Source organism: Lineus longissimus, chromosome 2 (genome assembly GCF_910592395.1).
Source record: "Lineus longissimus chromosome 2, tnLinLong1.2, whole genome shotgun sequence".
Taxonomy (NCBI): domain Eukaryota; kingdom Metazoa; phylum Nemertea; class Pilidiophora; order Heteronemertea; family Lineidae; genus Lineus; species Lineus longissimus.
In genome coordinates, this window is record NC_088309.1 from 24,542,211 (window position 1) to 24,558,915 (window position 16,705).

At 39.6% G+C, this 16,705-nt stretch overlaps 1 protein-coding gene across 1 annotated transcript; it reads right to left on the reverse strand.

Moving 5' to 3' along the window:
• Nucleotides 1–1,187: 1,187 nt before the first annotated feature.
• On the reverse strand, nt 1,188–6,543 carry LOC135483172 (uncharacterized). Its single transcript, XM_064763807.1, has 2 exons — nt 5,807–6,543; nt 1,188–4,388 (listed from the first exon to the last, which is right to left on the reverse strand). The coding sequence occupies exons 1-2, from the start codon at nt 6,354–6,356 to the stop codon at nt 4,219–4,221; spliced, it is 720 nt and encodes a 239-aa protein (XP_064619877.1). The 5' UTR covers nt 6,357–6,543; the 3' UTR covers nt 1,188–4,218.
• Between the last annotated feature and the right edge of the window lie 10,162 nt (nt 6,544–16,705).

The window sequence follows — 16,705 nt, forward strand, 5'->3', positions numbered from 1 at the left end:
TGTTCCGAATTGTTCTCAACAGAATGTGTCCCGGCGTTCTGGTTGTGACTTTGTCCTTGTGACATGACCATCGGAATTATACACACCACGGATTCTCTGTTATAGTTTACAGCAAAGATAGAACTGTTCGCTCAGAGTTCGACAAAAGGGGAAGGGTGTACAGGCATGACGCTGCAGGGTTCGCATTCCCACCGAAGCCACGTGGAAAGCCTCAGCAAACCTCACTGCTAATTGCCGCTCGCAAATTGCAAACCGATTCCGCATGAAATAAGGACGACGAAGGACTGTTTCTTTCGAAGACCTCAATTTGAATTCCATTCTATCCATTAGATGGCGTCGATGATGGTCATGCTTTAAATTCAACAAAATTCAGAGTAATCTTAGTAATTATAGAAAATGAATACAATGTGCTATCGTTATTGTCCTCTGGGTTGATAATCATAGGTTAAAGCTAAGTGTTCAATTCCCAAAAACAAGGAAAGGTTGGTAGTGTATACTATGATATGTCAATTAATGACGTCGGTGATAATTATGTAACTTGATAAATTTGGATAATATTGCATAACGGGTTAAACCCGCTTCTTAAAATTTATCAAAAGCTTTTGACGTCTGATGATCGACCTATTCACGGAATGGAGAACATCTATCTTACGAGAAAATCCTCCTATTTATCATACCCCATCAGTGATATCAAATTAATCAAAGATTCTTCGCCGTAATGTTATGATAAAGACAAAATGCAATTGTTTTATGAATGCAAAATTTGTATGTAATATCGTCCCATATTATTATCCCTCACATGTTTGCGAATGTGATTGATTGTTGGACGAAGTTTGAAGTGAGACACTCTGTATGTGTTTTCGTGTCAATCAATGAATCAAGACTTAAGTGTCTGAACGGTATCTTTCGATTGATATACCATCAAGTTCATTAAGAAGACTTGACTGAGTTAATTTTAGATGATAACGCTTACTTATTCTGTTTCGGATAGGTCAAGGTCAAAATCATCAGACAATAGGGTAGACTTTGATAGCCCATTTGCTCTGTATTAACTCTCTGATGTTCTTCTTGCTCTTTGAAAGGCCTGGCTATGATCTTATAGCGCATTGCATTTACTTGGGTCTCATATGCATCCGAGCGCTGATACAGCAGTAGACGAAACAGGAAAAACACTAAAAAACACGCGGTGTTTTGTAAATTGTTTAATTTTAATGGAAAATAAACTTCGGTAGAAAAGAAGCATACATGTAGATGATGAAATAATATTTACACAATCATATTTACGTAATAAAATGCATATCTGTGTACATGTTTATTTATCAACAGCCTACAGCGGTGTATTTGTCTGTTTTCGAATAGGGTATCGCATATGCCAAAGAATCTCTCAGAGAGTGACCAAAAGATACAGCATGCAGGAGATGATTCCGGTTTGCATAACTTGGCAGCGGCAACATGTCTTACTATTTGTAGTTTGTCATTCTCAAGGTTTAGTATAGCTCTATTGCATTGCTCTCTTAGGTAATGCACAACGCCATATACATGAATATCGATATGCTAAACGTGTCAGTTTAGCTACCATCCTTCAGTAAAACCATCGATCTTCATGGTGTATATTTATAGACAAGGTCACCTTCAGACTACTGGCGATCGCACGCGACTGACCCGTGATGGGCGTCAATCAATTACTTTTGGTTGATAACGATAGTAACTACGTGTCATCTGGCTGAGAAGAACTGGCAAAACAAGTGATCAGTTTTCCCACAATAATCGGTTAAAGAAGTAAATAAATTTAATGACATGTCCCGAGAATATTAACTTTGTAGCAAAACTGCACCAACATGATGTCAAACGTAACAATTTTGTACCGCTTGACCCTTGATACCAGCATTCACGTGCATGTACATTTAGTTGCACTACGTATAAATTATAGGTGATATACAAATGTCCATCCAGTCTGAACTATCACTTTTCAAAGGGCACATTGTATGTTTATCAACTTCAATATAGTTTGTACACCGCCGTAGTGTAGAGATTCGAAACAGTGATTCTAAAGATTTTGAATGATTTTAGAGGGAAATCCACCATCGGGATTTCGTCTGCATTGCAACACGTTTGCGTGGTCCTTTATAGCTGGCCACCACGTGTCTAGTTGACCGACAAGCGACTGGACTCGTAGGGGTGCCGCTAACAAGATACATCCCGTCACTGCAGACCATGGCCAGACGTTAGCGGAACCGACTGGATCGCAACTTCAACGTTAAACCATTACATAATTTCAATCACGGTGGATTCCCCGCTATGGTTTCTGAATTTACTATTGGTGATAGACTACATGTATTTCAACAATATTCTGATAGGTTTTTTTCACACACAATGATGTAATTGGTACGAAAACGGGTAGTACGTACATGTACATGTAGCAGCTATACCGGATATGTAACAAATGAATCGTTATCGCCAAGAAAATTCAGAAACCAACAACTTCACAATAAATAACATGAAAACAAAAGTTTTGTTTTTTAAATCGAATGACTTCGCAAAATTTGCATTGATATTTGCTTGCTTGCATCAGCGGGGCTCCGCATCGCTTACGAATTACGATGTACGAAAACAATTTAGTTGTATTCGACGAATTCGTTGTATTTGTGTATGAAATCTGTTCCACAAAAGAATTCGTTATTTGCAATCGTACATGTAGATCATGAAAGATGCGGAGTTTCACTGTTATGTTATACCCATCACGAAGAACCGTTGTCGAATTTGCCGTGAACAAGTAAATTGGAATTATGAAATCACATAGACCCTCTGTCGAACAGAGGGCCCGAAAACAGAAATAAAATTAGCTCAAGGTTTCAAGATTATCTCGGAATGATTCGTCAATCCCAAATACTTAATAATATTCAGCTCCCAAGTATTTTTTTCATCAGTATAGATTTCGAGTTTAATTTCATTTTCCTTCTGTTCGCAGCAATCGACCCCAGCCCAACTTACACTACAGGTGATGAGATCCTAAAGCTACACTTTATTTACAATCATCAGTTTTACTGATACTTTAGTACAAACATATTTTTCCCAGATTATCTGGACAGTTAATTCTGTGCTCAATATTATTTTATTTTGCCGCATTTGGTCATAACATGATTACCAAAACAATATGAATGGACATACTAGTATACTATAAACCGATGTATAAAGAACTTCAAAACAAACGGTTCGCGACGAACATCATAATTTACTTAAGGACAAGTTCATTGTTTTCAAACATTCATTAACCTTTTTTTCGAGCAGAAGTACTGTTCCTCTTCTGATTAATTTTACAGATAACAAATAACTATTTTAGCACAAGAGATATTTACTTAAAAGTTAGCTTCAGAAAGCGATAGAGTTCAGGACAAATATTAAGACCATTATTCTTGTCATATGATTGTGACAGACAATAATATTGATTGACATTATGACAAGATAGTGTCGGTTTCGGGCCAAAAATATCATGACTTGGCAAACGAGAGTCTATGATAAGATTCCTAACACTAATGCCACCGGTTATCTAAAGGTCAAATATTAAACGTTAAGTATACATTACCGTAGTATAATATTCAAGTATCGCGCATTTTATGCGACTTGTGACATTAACTTCAACCACTACTGCAGTTGTGATATATAATATGCTTATCCTGAATGACAAAGATTTCTTCAGCCCTCCCGACACCAAAACTACGATTAACCCTCTACAGCTCACCTTAACCCAACTATAAGCCACAGTGTACCGCGCTAGCGGATAATTCTACCATAGCTTAAGCTCACATCAAAACTATTTGCATTGATACGCGTGCTACATTATTGCTGCCATGCGAGATACAAATACTAGTACATCATATATAGTAAATAGTGTAAAATTGCATTGATATGTTGTGACTCGTGTCTTTTAAACAATGGTCTCCGATTCCAAGTTTGCAATATATTTATCTCGATTAAGAAAGTATGAACCAAGACATGCTCGTTGCGGAATCTTTGTTTTAAAATTTACGTGACTGCTTGCTTAAATCGGAATAAAGCAAGCCACCTTAAGTGAAACGTTCATTGCATTGACTGTGCTTCTTGAGCAACAGAGTCAGTCTACTGGCCGGCGGAAAGTGACTCTTGATTCCCCATCACATGGGAAAGTTCCGCAGTCCTCAAAGCCGCGCCAAAGAGAGTTCCAGATTACCAAATCATTCTCTAATAATCGTAGCGGACCCGCTCTTCTTCGATTTCTTGTTCACGTCGTCGGTCCGACCTAAACTTCCTTTCCCAGTAGCTGGCGGGCAACTTGGGGCAGTAGTTGGTCGAGCACATCAGACCATGGTGGCTGCAGTAGCATATATGGCACCCATCGGTGAATTTGTGACCTGGAACGACAAGAAGGAAGATGCATGAGTACAAGTGTCTTTATGACAACATATTTGCAAGTGACCCGCGGCAAGAAAGGGCGACGCCCAAGGCATGTCAAACGGAGGACGGTAGTATGGGCGGGATGAATTTTTTTTAGTGCAGGGCCTATGTTTGGACAGCATCTGAAAATGTTTCACTAACAGAAAGGGCGGCGAAGAGATGCTTACACATACATACGTGTACTATAACTTGTTACAACATTCTGACTGTACAAGGTGGTTTGAACCGGTTTGAACTAACTCGCGCGACATTCAAGAGTAAATTACTTTTAGTTTGGTTTTTTCAACGCTTATTCCCATTGATTGCATCGCACTGAGATGATCATTCGATAAAGGTGTTGGATACGATCAGGTCTCATGATGCTTCGAATAACTTCGTTCACATTTTAGGTCACGTTTTCGAAGCAAAGTTTAAGTGCATAAAACAATAAAACAATAAAACAATAGAAAGTATAACCCAAATTCAATAAGAGCAGCAGATAAAGAGTTCAGAGCAAATTTATCAATCATTTTATTGGCCTTAATACAATTATTAATATTATATGTTATGTAAACTCAGTAAGTGTGTCTGACCCATTCCCGGGCCCATCTCGCCTGACAAGGTTTGATGGGACAATAGGGCGAACTTAAGTTTGAACGAGGTCGTTCGCAAACCATCAATAATCTGCCTTAATGGGGCATTGCCACGGCCGGCCGCCTCCCGGCCTGTCAAGCGACTGAATACAATTGTGGCAATGCCTTTCTCAACAAGAGCAAGAGAGTTACAAAACTTCCTAAAAACCATGGCAGAAACGATAAATACAGAACCAATTTGATGACTCTGAAATGCAATTACACCAATTGTCGCACTGCTCTTTCCGTAGGCGTTCGGTTATCGTGTAATCATTTATAAAACGGCTCTGCGGGTGTGCCATGCGTCAGCCATGTCAGTCAGCGCGTATTCGTTGTCAAAACGATTTAGCGCCGTCATTATAGTAACGTTGTTGTTGTTGTTTAGCATTGTAAAGTGGAGAATACAACTTCTACAAAGAACTTCAAGTGGCGCTTAGACAGTATTTAGGGATAACTTGTTGCATGCCAATTTTGAATTTTGTTTTTGAAGCGTGTTGAAAGCAAATATAATGGAACTGTGTGTGAACTAAACTGTAGAGTCAACGACTTAAGTTCTAATGTTGTCACTCATGCGTTGGTGTGTCCTAGGAAATGGCCACTAAGTGATCAACTGGTGCCTCTTGTTTTCTTATTATTCTTCCTTCTCGGTCATGTACAGTATCAGACAAGATCAACTTCTTGACTTTGAGTTCCAGTGGTAAATGGAATGAAAAAGCGCTCCAATTCTACTAAGAAACATTAAAGAAATAACATATTCAACTTACCAGCCAAGCCGTGTTCTCTGCAAAGCAAGTTCGTCAACTTGATGGCTTTGACATCAATGACTTCATGGGTGACTTCTCCCGATGAGCTAGAGGTCTCGTAGCTGACGCCCAAATCGCAGTTCTTCACCGTGCAGAACTCCATCCCTCCTTCGCTGCAATGACACCTATTGCATCCATCCCTGTACGTCTCGCCTGGGACTCGGCCACCTGGACACATCAGGGTTGATGCTTCCTCGAGTTGACTCCTCAGGTCGCGTTTCTGGATGGGTGACCTGCAGGCCCGTCGTGCGCACACTGGTTCGACGCCGCGTCTCAAGGGGCATCCACACGTATTACAGCCTTCGTACCATATCTCCCCGGCGTTGTCACTATTGCATGTTGGCTGCACCTGTCCGCGGGTGTCAATGTTATGATTGTGGATTGGGTTGGGTAAGGCACGGCGACTTCTCATACTTCTTGCCTTTCCCTCCAGCAGCCGTTTCAAGTCCATTGCTTGACAATACCCGAAGACGACCAGGACCATTGCGATCAAATACAGCTTTCCGGACATCGTGAATATTTTCTGCTCTCGAGATGGATAAGAATGAAATGAAGTTTCCTCCTAAATCAGGAACAGGTGATTAGTCGGTGAAAATCGGAGTCTTGTCAAAAAGTTGAAAAATCGGACAAGTTAGAAACTGGCTCTGTCAGTGTTGACACTCCTGTGTTTACAATTTCGCGTGTTTACTAAATCTCGTTTGTTGATATTCTGAGGCTCATTCATTCATTCACGAGTTAAATACCTGACGTCTGCCTTACCGCGCAAAATAGTGACACCCCATTGGTTGATATTGTTGTGGATCACTTGACTACCAGAAAGGGGATTTGCTGTATGTCCCCCTCCTTGTGTAGGAATACTAACTTGGTCGAAAGAGCGACAAACACTTGCAAAACTCATGAGATTTCTCATAAAGTTATAAAGAATGATCTTTAAAACAATTATGTTTGCCATTTATTGTTTCCCCAAATACGAATCCCTCTGCCAGACACCCCTACACAACGATATAGTTGAATTTCGTTGACTCGTTTTGACCAATCAAAACTTACAGCGTAAATGGGTCAATTCTATTTACATACGCAGTCATGTGCTTTTCCGGCTAAGTTCATTCATGGAAAGAAAAAGCCTCTCAACAATATTCTTGAAACATTGCCAAAACTCAACACAGAACGCGCGTGACACAATCAAATAGTTTTTATAGTTTTTTTACGTCAGATATTTTACAATTTTTAAAAGAACGATTGATTGACTTTTTCCTTTCCGTCACTCAATAGGTCAAAGTTCAGTTTCTAAATCTTCCTCGTCAATCTTGTAAATCAATGCATTAAAATAGATGGACTATGAACAGCAGCTCAACAAGGAATTCTCACCGGATTGATCCGTTCAGGGTGTGTCTGTTCCCTACACCAAAATTCATAAACAAAATGCTGAATCACGATGAACATAAAAGAAGCAATACAATGTATGACGAAAATTATGAAAATGTCCCAAACGTTTTCTTCAAGGGTCAGAATCATAACTTTACAGTGAATTAACCTTCTATAATTTTCAAGCTTTGAAGCCCTACAATGTAGCTCGCACAGTTAACACAGATAGCAAGGGATCGTCAGAAAATAATTCTAACCGCCCTGAATTTGGACTGAGTCATTTGAGTGCAGGGCGGCCATCAAGCATCCTTCATCAGTCATCCCAAGAATGCGCGATATCATTGAAACGCGCGCCAAACACACCAGGGCCCAGTTGATCAAAAGCACAAAAGACACGTTATCCTTAACGGTTACGTTAAGTATCCTAATGGACGTTATCTCTTTCAGTTATCGCATTAGAATTTTCATGTTAATTAAGACTTAACGGCGCCGTTAAAGCTAACGTGATTTTGAACAACCCAGCCCAGGCCTGCTAGGTTTTTGCTTGAATGTACATATACATGTACGTACGCACCCAAGAAAACGCAACTTGAACGATTTCTTTTACAGTCGTCCATGCACTATAGCTCATGTTTTTTTATGACTTACAATTGGTACACAAAGCAGTCTTCATGAAGGGTTCTGCCAATGTTTTGACTGGAAGTTAATGAGGCATAAAATGTAACCGTGCAGTGAATATCACACACGATCCAGACGTCACTAACGATGTATTTTAGATATCAGTTCTGGCAGAGATCGACCAATGATCTGCATGGTGGAGGGTGTATTACTGTTAGTGGAATTCGCAGGCCAGGGACATTTAATTGTCAGTGATTTCGAAAACAATGCATATCTGTTTTTATCAGTTCGTCCATACACAAGTAGTTCTAAAACAAGTACATCTTTCAAAAGTATTCATCGCATGCTGACCACAGTTGTGATGTTGCGATGTTGTGATGTCCCAGAATTTCTAAAATTCCGGTTAGATTTATAGCCAATGTACGCAGTGTTTTGCGGTCATGACCTTCGTCGAAATAGTTTCCCTTACAAATGAGATTCCATTCTTGCCATGCATACCACTATACCGTCATGATTTATAAATGTTATATACTTTATTACAGGTAAATAAAGAAGAACGCCTTTATTACATCAGTTCACGAGTGTGGTTGTTTTCGTGGTGAAAACTTTAAAACATCACTTGGAGAAATACTGGGAGCCAAGTTGTTGTTCTGATTACAGTTTGCCGCTATCTGGCCCTCAAAAAATAAATGTTGATTGTTCACCGCCGAGGGCTTCGAGACACAACACATAGGTAATATTTACGTAACAAGTTAACCAGCCAATCATACGCTAGATTATTTATCTTGCCAAATATTGCCATGATTTAGTAGGAACATGCTAATCTAGCGTCGACACGGAAGGTGTTGAGTTCATTCAAGTCGTTGCTTCGCTCAATATAATGTACCTTATTCACGTCTGCGTTCGAATTCACTGGTATCGTAAAGCCTTTTGATAGCTATAAGCTATTCAGTCGTAAATATAGGATTCCTTCGTCATTGGCCCTATATGAGGCACACCTCCAAATCTAGGGGCACGACCTTATATTTCAATGTTTGTATGACAGCGATATTTCCCACGCTTATCCAATCAATGATTGAAGATTCTCGCTTTGAAAAAGTTTATAACTTTTATGGAGCTGGCTTTTACCCAACGAAAATACGACCAACACTGCATACGCAAATTATCAAATTGGAATATTGCTATCATTACCAGAGGGTAGATTTATGGGTTGTACAGTAAAAATCATTCAAAAACAGATCTTACAATAAGATTAGCAGATTAGCAAATGATGGGATGGCGGTCGAAACGGCAGCCTCAGCCAAGGGTGTATTTTGAGGCCATCATTGTTTACTACGTTCATCAAACCCGGAGTACTGAAAGCCCCATGCTGATATGGACCCCGTAGCATTTGAAGGGAGAATTGGTTTCAGCAGCATTATGTTTATTTGCTTATGACCTCGTGATTTTATCTTTAGAGTGCGAATGGTTCACAACGGGTTTTAGATAAATTTTCACCTTGATATTGCAAGCGATGGCGGTTGGTTGTTACTATAACAAAAACAAAGGGTTTGTCTCAATCACCGATTGAGCACAACTGGGCCCAGGCAACTCGACAAATCTACATTCGTTTGATGACCAATTTTTAGTTACTGGTCAGGTGGTGTTTTTTGGTGATAAAGTGTTAGATGTATCAGTCAAGATAACAATCGATATTGCTTTAACTCATCATCAAAATTACCCTGAACGAGAAGACCAAAAATATTGTAAACGTTCTCTTCAGTTATATTCACCTAAAATTTAATTGTATTTCATGTTTCAACTGCATGAAATAATCTGAGGAGCAGTTGTTCGAGAACTGTCCGTCGCAAAAGTTGGTTCGAAAAGTTTATGGTAAAATCTTTAAAAATGTCCTTTTACCAGTTTAATCACTAACAAAATTCTCCCACGGCGATGCAAGTATTTTCTTTCAGGCCTTTTTTCGCCTAAGAAATAATAGTGAAATAGGGTAAACAGTAAACGAACTCATTGACATTTAGATTATGCTTGTTCAAACTGAGAGTCATTGGATATCGATAGTCCTCTTTCAAACTTTTCAAATTCCGTTTTGCTGATGCAACCTTCATTCCCACTCTGAAGAAAATGAATAAGAAAGGCATTTAATTTATATCATGTTCCTCTCACGTGATTGGTCTCTGCACTAACCACCGCTTTCTTGTTTTTTCTCACGATGTATATGATTTTATGCCTCATTCTAAAATTTAGAGAAACTCCATAGGGGTAAAGAGGTATTCTGTTGTTGCCGACAGAGATATTTATTTTGAACATCTGAATATGGTGTAAATACCAGCTGAAGTAACATAAATTCAAAACTATTAACAAAAATTGAATTTTTGAGTAGTTGCTTAATGCTTCCTGGCCCACATTTCTTCGCTGCGTTCGGCAAGATGGCTTGAACATGGATCATGAAAAAAATGGATGTAGCCTAGTTTCTGCAAGAGGGTTTTTCATTTCTCAGTAAAAAATGTACTGGGTGCATAATTTATTTTGTGTCAACCGAAAAATGCGCAAAGGTCTTTCAAAAACTCGCAAACCTTAATTTCTAAGAGTAGAAGCTTTTCATTCACAATCCAGTACGCATGGTTTTTCTAAAATAAAAAGTTTTAACCTTTGTATAATTGGAAAGAGGCAGACGTTCATTTATCGAGACTCAAGACAAAGTCCCTTATCAACGTTCTCAGGTCAGGTTATGATAATAAAACTTGTTTCTCGAGAATACGGCATTCATTCTTTAAAAAAAGTTTTCTCTGGGGTGTGTGTTGTTGGGCACGATGCGTGATACCCCTGCCGCTCTGCGACTGGGCGCGGTCGGAGTGCTCATTAGCATTATCATGCAGGATGATGTCGAACTTCCCGAAAATTTGCCTTCACATAAATTATATCCTGGCATTCCCCCAAGTGCCTCTTCACCAAAGGTGTACATGACGTTCCTTTCTGTGAACTTGACGCTGACGAAAGATACTCCAGATTCAGTCCCCTCTAAAATTGTGTCGACAACAGTCTGAAGTGCCCGCTTAAAATTCGTAAACTTTAAAGGCAAAAAGTGAGAATAATTTAGATGTCACAAAACCCTCTTGGCACCAATGTTACTGGGTTAGGAGGGCTTCCCGTTCAAGCATTATTTTTTAGCTTTTCCGCTGAAAATTCGCACCTGGTGTTGGCAGCAAACCAGACCAAAGCCCTTGCGATTCAGTGCCAGTGGTTGACATAATCAGTCGTTCATTGGAGTAAACATGATAGCGGGGACATTATCGTGGCCTTTACCTAATATTCAACCAAGAGAAACTTCATGGCAGTGATTCTCCTGATGCTATATTTTTGCTGAATTACTCTCGGTCGTCGCAAATACTGCATTAGCGATTCGAAATCACCAAAAAGCAATTAGTTCAAGTATATGCGTGTAATGTTATCTTTTTTTAATCCGTGCGGTTTCAGCGGAATGTTTCGCGATATAATGAGCGGAAAATACCAGATGATGATTTTTTTCTGAAGTGAGCTTACATTCATCTGTTTGGCAACAAGAAGTAATGTGAAAGTCTGGCCTGATGCCAAGAGTGTGCGAGTTTGAACCCATCAAATATTTACAGTTACGTGAAACAGGGTCAACAAATATCAAAACAACGTATGTACATGTATATTTTCTTCGAGATTTGCGTCGAGAAATGGACATTCGCCAATTAATTGACGTCAGAAAGGCTAGTGTGAACCGGCCAGCATTTGTATCGTTTTTGGTATACTGTGCCAATAATGGTGTTTGTAAACATGAAGAAGATGAGTGTATCGCGCAGGAATTACTCACGCCGTAATAATACTTTCATTATTTACTTGAGTCAGCACCACATGAGAGAGGGAAATGAAAAATATTGTTATGAATATCATAAAATGAATTGTAGTTTCTTCCACTTTATACTTCGTTCGACCGCACTTAACGGGTTTCAATGTGGTACCTGGAGGTGCTGGAGGACATAGTCTATAATGAAACACTTAGAAAAAATATGGATTTGGGGCAGGTATTTCCGATTATTGAATGATATCGAGTTTTCCTTTAGAACTGCCCGCATAAGTCTTTGTACCAGATCTTGGCACCTAAGATGATCATCTATCAAAGGCGGCTGGGAGCGAAGTTGACCCTTGGCATTTGAAGACAGTGTCAGCGCAAAGAAAAAGGAATTCAAAGAGTGCTTGTCGTGCGCACAATAGTACTAAACCGCGTTCGGTCAAGTCGGGTGGAACTTTTCCATACACGCATAGTAGATTACCTTTATAAGTAAGTTCAAGCACCGTTTGTCCCCTATTCTCGACCGAATTTCTCATTCATAAAAAGTTTATGAATGGCAACGAACTCTTTAAGATCAGTCTGGGCATGCGTATTGCCTGGGTCACCCGTTCCCGCCAACTTGTTCCTGGCCATTTGCCAAGCTGTCTACGTAAATGGACCCTGTGACTTGAGCCTATTCTGTCTTCAAGATATGAAGTCTGTAGAGTGTCTGGCATTCCGCCACCGCCCCGTAAAAAAAACAACAACTTTGACAGTCAGAATGTTTATCAACATTAGGATGAAAACACAACATTTTCTGTTTTGATTTTGAAATTTGTTTTGATGAACCATATATTTGGTGTTTTGTGGTTGTAAATTTATAAAGAAAACAACTATAAAGTATTACATGTGGTATCGTTAAGACAGACTTGGAACGCGCGCGAGAATGTTAGTGTATACCGTGATATTCGTTCCGTTGCGGGCACACGAAAGGAAAACGCCTTCCTCTCGATTCTTAACCTTTGTTTGCCTGTCAGACGATGCAGACCACCAAATATTCATTCAAAAGCATCCGACTTTTTCTAATTAATGTAATTAAATTTGATTATTTTATTGAATTTTGAAAGACACTTGTTCCACCGACATGACTTATGGCATTCACCCGATGTTTTCAGCATTGAATCCAAGGTAAAAAACTAAGTAAGTGGTAAGAGGGCCCACTATGGATGGCAAAAGGGTCAGACAGACGGTCACCCCTTTAAAGCTTACCCAAGCAATCATCAGTAAAATTGCATTAAAAGTTCGATTAAGTATCCCATTCATGGACTTCGTGCTAGCGTACCAGACTAAGCACAAATACAAGCTTGTGATTACGAAGTCCCTCCTTGACAACTTTTAAATCTAGGAGTTTTTTCTAGGAACGCGGTAGGCCAACTTATTGTTTCCGCCACAATCGGATCAGGCGTGTGGTGCGTACGCATCCGATCATCGTGGGACACACGGAAAACTACTAAGTAATATATTTCTCCATAACTGTTGTGGATCCAATGCTAGCGATCAACCCATCAATCCTTTTCCACACGATTCCACGTTATATCAGCCGGTGTTAAATGCAAAACTGGGCTAACAAATGTTATGATATGACATTCCCTCGTAACCAAGTTGCACCCTGAAGGATGCTGCACTGGTAGTTGACATTTACGTTTCTAGGAATATCACCATTGACACAGAAGTTGGTGAATTGTGGTCAATATAGTATTTCAAGTGTGCAAGTACGGCGTTTTTACGAAAAACGAAATTTCGGACCCAGTGTTTAAATATAGGCCAGCTGAACCTGACAAGTAAGAAAATTGGAATTTTTTTGATAATTTGGGGTTTCTATTATATCTAATGCACCAATTGCAAAAGAAATAGATATATGTATGTACAGCTACATGTAGGGGCTTATATCAATGTTTTAAAGAAAGAGACCAATAATATACATTATCACTGAACGCGCCTCGCTGTCCCGTCCAAATTCTTGTTCATAATCATATTGACCGCTCACCCTTACGGGGTCACGGACCAGAGTCATTTTTGAAATGAAAGGCTTATCTGTCTGATGTCTGTGAGCGAAAGTGCACTGAGGTAATGCCTGTCATAGTCAGTCATCTGACTGTAATTTTTGTGACAGATCCAATCAATCTACTTTACATATATATATCTTATTATACGCAGGTAGGATTTTTTCAGGACGCGTGTAAATAGAAACTTGAATATGTGCCAGAGTATGAATTGTTATAAAAAAGGTATTAAAACGCAAAGCCACGACGCTGTAGTGTCTAATCAAGATGGATCATACTACGGTAAAACGGAAAAAAATGACTTTCATAATGCAGATATGTTGTATGACGAAGACGCTATTTAACAAACTTGCAAGTATACTCATGTTTTTTGCGAAAGAGAAAGGCAAGAGAACACGATTTAGATCTCACCTGAAATAAACAATAACTTTACACAAGGTCAAAGGACGTGTTTATGTTCATTATTGTTATCATCATCCTCATCATAATATTTTCTTCAACGTCATTTGTTTCTCTTTATAGCGAAAAAGTGATGCAACATTCAAAACAAATTGTATTCAGATTTTTCGCCCGAAAGAAATGTCCGTTGGATTCTGCGCGCACTGACATGACTGATGCCAAAGAGAAAGAACGGCATGTGAACGAGTTTATCTCGTTTTTTTAGAAATTTATTCTGATGATAATATGGACGTTGTATCCAAACATGGTTCAGTTTATTTTTACCCGATATGATATTATTTTAGGACTAGACAGTAACCGGGTGACCTATTTCTGCAGGACAAAACCTTAAATGCACTTTTCGTTCCCGCCCGCGCACAATTCACCTTGGCCCAAGTTGTGCAGGGTGGGGTAATCTCGGACGAAGGTGGCGTTATGAACTTGACTTAAGTAGTTTAATGCATACCACTCAGAAGCAGAGGCCGAGGTTGGGCAAAATGGCCGCCATGGATGTCTGTGTTTACAAACAAAGCAAAATGTAAATAGGAACCGACACTGTGGGGTTGTCAAGAAATGACTGCGATATCATTCAGGGCGTTTCTAACCCCTTTGTTGCTGGTTACTATAAATACAACTTATCCTAAACCGAACATTGTATAGACCATGGGTTTGGCCTGGTTCAAATTGAAGTGCATGTGTCCTTATTGCATCAGATTCGTCCTTAGTTGCCAAACGGCACTACGTGGGGGACCAGCTCGTAGCCTATTCAACTGGACTCCTACTATTGTTCGGGGCCAGACAGGGCTATTGGCGCTAAGTTAAGTGCCCCAGTTCTTAGCAAGCAAGAATCCTTTCACTCATATTACAATGTCTGACATGAGATGAGACATGAGATAAGAATCAGATCGGAAGCTGATCTAGACTCGGGTCGATGATTGCATTGTTTGAGGAATTGGGCTATTGGGGTGAATTCCATGGACTCTACAGGGTGCCAGTTTCTTTACTTTACTCTCGGGTTTCACACGAATCTATTTAAGGACAAAGTTCCCTTTTGTTGTGCATGGTGGTGACCTTAAGTTTGTCCATCTCAAAGACGGTGTCGACCCTTGATGTCTTATTTGACAATTCAACTATGCGATAGGTTTCAAAGGCTTTAGCCACTTCAAATAAGGGGTCAGATATTATTTGGGCGCAATGAATCTCATAAAAAAATGTCCACAAAATGGATAAAATTGGGTCGAATCGCAGAATGCATTATCGATCCTTGACGGTTATTTTCCAGACCAACACCTCGGCATGACAACACGTTCCTTAGCAACACCAAATAGAAACACAAATAACTGTAGAAAAGAACAATGATACTTCTTTCAACCAAAGTCGGTATATTGTAAGCAGAGGAATACTGTCTCCACTTCCAATCAAAAGTGTATATAAGTTAAGCCAGCAGCAGCAGCCGCCTTGCCGATTTTTGTCAACGCCACAGTTATATATTATCGCTATTTATGTCTGCTGCGTCCGTCAGCTGGCGCCTGAATTTTGGTCCCTGTGCCGATTTGATTGGGCAACACGAGCCGTGGCACTGACTTCTGTGGTACTGAGCGTGGTGCATAACCAGAGACCTGCCCATCACAAATATACTTGCTGATTTTGGTTTTAGCCGATAAAATTGGCTTTGCAAGGAAAATGGTTTTGTATGTTTCCGCTGGCGTCGGCAACAAGCTATTAATCCTTCCTCCTTCCTTTGTTTTCATGCCACGACGTAACAGTAGAAACTATTGAGTGATGGCCAAGCATGAGTATTGAAGGACTTGAATCTGTGCAGCAATAAGTGACAAGCTAAACTGTTCTTGTACTTCGATTATCGATTTACAGTGCCCAAATGCCTCGTTTCCAATGCTGCCATCTATCACGTACGACCGATTCCAAAATACATGTGGACATCATGTGGTCGTTCTGGTTGGCACACCAGATTCCTCTGTTTCCATCGGACAATAAAGTGACGAAGTTATGAAATCCTCTTCTTATATAGTTTTTAGATGGTAGATATAAAGGCATGAAGGACAGAGAAACATCTTATTATCTTTTGGCCTAACAACCTGCAAAAACAATAAGGTTCATAAATCGAAACTGACCAAAACGACTGTCTCAGAATGTGAACAACTGACAATTAATAATCTCCTACTTTCCTTTCTTACTATCATTCACCCAAAGCGCCAAAGACATGGAATGTTCATGTGATGATGCCATTAATACGCCACAACAACATGGCGGACCCCCAGAAAGTTACCCTTCTACATTACTGTAGTTTATTGGAATGTTCTCCATCGACTTATCACGTTAAAAAACAAAACAAACGCACGAGTGGCATGAATCTGATTGATTTTCATTTGGCCTTTATAGGTAGGTCTATGAGCAGGACAAGCAGAAATGACATACGTATCACAAAAACATACATGTATACACATGGATAGTACATGTATATTCATAAGAGTACAGTCATGCAGATGGTATTCAAATCTGTACTTATTTGCGTAATTCGCAGATAGTGTCTTTATCAAAAGGGACACTTAAACTTTCGTA

Bases quoted from the DNA above. Each gene is read 5' to 3' on its own strand.
- LOC135483172 (XM_064763807.1), bottom strand. From the start codon at position 6,356: ATGTCCGGAAAGCTGTATTTGATCGCAATGGTCCTGGTCGTCTTCGGG. The intron at 4,389-5,806 runs GTAAGTTGAATA...TTGTCGTTCCAG, and splicing joins CAGAGAACACGGCTTGGCTG to GTCACAAATTCACCGATGGG.